Source organism: Clupea harengus, chromosome 7, assembly GCF_900700415.2.
Source record: "Clupea harengus chromosome 7, Ch_v2.0.2, whole genome shotgun sequence".
Taxonomy (NCBI): domain Eukaryota; kingdom Metazoa; phylum Chordata; class Actinopteri; order Clupeiformes; family Clupeidae; genus Clupea; species Clupea harengus.
In genome coordinates, this window is record NC_045158.1 from 26,557,431 (window position 1) to 26,559,930 (window position 2,500).

The 2,500-nt window shown below is 48.4% G+C and overlaps 1 protein-coding gene across 1 annotated transcript in view; it reads right to left on the minus strand.

The window, feature by feature from the left end:
- Positions 1-2,500, minus strand: part of LOC105891665 (ATP-binding cassette, sub-family A (ABC1), member 2) — an 88,615-nt gene that overhangs the window by 26,618 nt on the left and 59,497 nt on the right. The window contains 2 exon segments of the mRNA XM_031570970.2: positions 871-1,075; positions 1,490-1,640. Of these exon segments, the coding sequence (XP_031426830.1) occupies positions 871-1,075; positions 1,490-1,640 (356 nt within the window).

The window sequence follows — 2,500 nt, forward strand, 5'->3', positions numbered from 1 at the left end:
GGTAACTAGGGGCAACACTGCCCAGCACAGCACAGGGAACCACGGCAACTAGGGACAACACTGCCCAGCACAGCACAGGGAACCACGGCAACTAGGGGCCATGAATAACAGTCACAGTTTTGGGGTGCAGTCGACTATTCCACCAACATAAAGCATTTCTGAAATATTGAAACCACAAATGGACTGCTATCTTAGGCCTTGGTCCAATTCATGCACAGTAGAAAGGATATCCTTGTGCTTGCTAACCACTGTAGGCATGTGCTGAATGCTTTAATATGATCATGATCAGATCCACAAGGGCAGTGTTTACCGGTGCTGAAAGTATAAGTGTCTGTATACTATTAAATGAAATCCAATCTGATCTTTACATTTCAGCGGGTTTCACTGGACAACCTGGGGCAGTCTAATGTCATCTAGTACAATATCTTGTCAAGTAGAGAAACACAGTTATACAGATACAGTTTCCAAAAGGCAGAAGGCAGCAGGGAGACGAACAATAGAACCGGCTGATTCAATAACATGGCACATATTCAGTTAGGGTTTTTTTCTTAAGAGCACAGAAACACACACACACACACACACACACACACACACACACACACACACACACACACACACACACACACACACACAGAAACACAATGGCAGAGGTGAAAGTAAAGATGTTGCATATTTCCTGAATGGCCATTCACTGCCCAATTTAACGCTGAATCAACAACGGACTCCTTCCTCTCTCCTTCCTCTCTCTTTCTGTCCTTCCAAGAACAGAAGGCAGCAAGGTCAGAGCGGGCATGTAGTAACGAGGCAGACATGCTCGGCCGCCCGCTCCCAATGCTCAATCTCCAGCTTCGCTCGCTCGCGGCAGCTTACCGGGATGCACGGCCTCAATGTACCAGGTCAGCACGCCGTAAACGGTGGCGTCGATGATGAGCATGACCATGGACAGCAGCAGGTTGAAGTCGTCGCCCTCTACTGGGGACTGGTTGATGGTGCGCCACTGGATGCCCACTCCGGCCACCTCGTACAGGGCGAAGTACTTGGAGCCCAGGCCAAACGCCGTGGTGGACATCAGGGACTGTAGAGAAGACGGGGGTAGAGATGTGTCCGTTATAGAAGAGCAATTCTGAGAGGCAACATCACTGTCAAAAACTCAACCCAGAATTCATTGGTCATGCCAGTAGCCATTGGTTTCAATCTGTTCAGAAAAATAACAATATAATGTGTAAGGTGTGTTAGGGCCAATATTACATCTGAAAGATGTATTGGACAGCTCAAGAACCAAATGTGTCTGTATCAATAAAGTGTTCACAGTCAGTGAAGAGTCGAAAGCTGTAACAGCATAGCATAGATCTCCCGCACACATAGAGAGAGAGAGAGAGAGAGAGAGAGAGAGAGAGAGAGAGAATGAGAGTGGAAGAATAGAAGTGAGAAGAAAGAGGTTGACGATCAGTGTGAGCGGACGATCGAGCCCTGAGAAAGAGCAGCGTACCGCGATGCACTTCTCGAAGGCCGTGATCTTGTCGTGGGCCACCTCTTCTCGTATGGCCACGTACATGTAGGGCACGTAGCTGAGGAAGTAGATGATGCCGCCACAGGCGGACGCCAGCTTGGCCTTCGAGTAGATGACGGACACCAGGAAGCTGAGAGGACACCAGAGACCAAACAACAGAAGAGTCACAAAGACACAGCAGCCACTGGGACTATCAGGAGCATACTCTCAACTTGTGTACATGCACACAACACACACACACACACACACACACACACACACACACACACACAGACACACACACAGACACAGACACAGACACAGACACAGACACAGACACACACACATGCACACACACACACACACACAGACACACACACACACACACACACACACACACACTCTCCTCTTAGCCCTGGCCACTCTTTGGCTCATCACAGCTTTCAAACCTGCCAAGCTGTTTTCCCCCTGCTGGTCAGATGTTGGAACTGACCTATGTTGGCAAAAACAATTTCCATATATATATCCTTCTTTCACAGGATGGTGTGTTGTCAGGAAAAAAAAAAAAAACATTTTCAACATTTAAATGAAATCCACAAAGTTATTATTCGCTTCAGCTGATTTGTTTTTAAAGTGGGGCTGGGCATTTGTGAGGCTCAGGAGGGTAGCTGAAGAGTTGCCACGGAGATGAAAGGGCTTTCATAACGTCATCCATCGCTCCACGGTGTGTGTGTGTGTGTGTGTGTGTGTGTGTGTGTGTGTTGTGTGTGTGTGTGTGTGTGTGTGAGAGTAGAGGTGGGGCAGTATCAGAACATGATGGTGTGTGTGTGTGTGTGAGTGCAGAGGTGGGGCAGTACCAGAACATGATGGTGTGTGTGTGTGTGTGTGTGTGTGTGTGTGTGTGTGTGTGTGTGTGTGTGTGTGAGAGAGCAGCGGTGGGGCAGTACCAGAACATGATGGTGTGTGTGTGTGTGTGTGTGTGTGTGTGTGTGTGTGTGTGTGTGTGTGTGT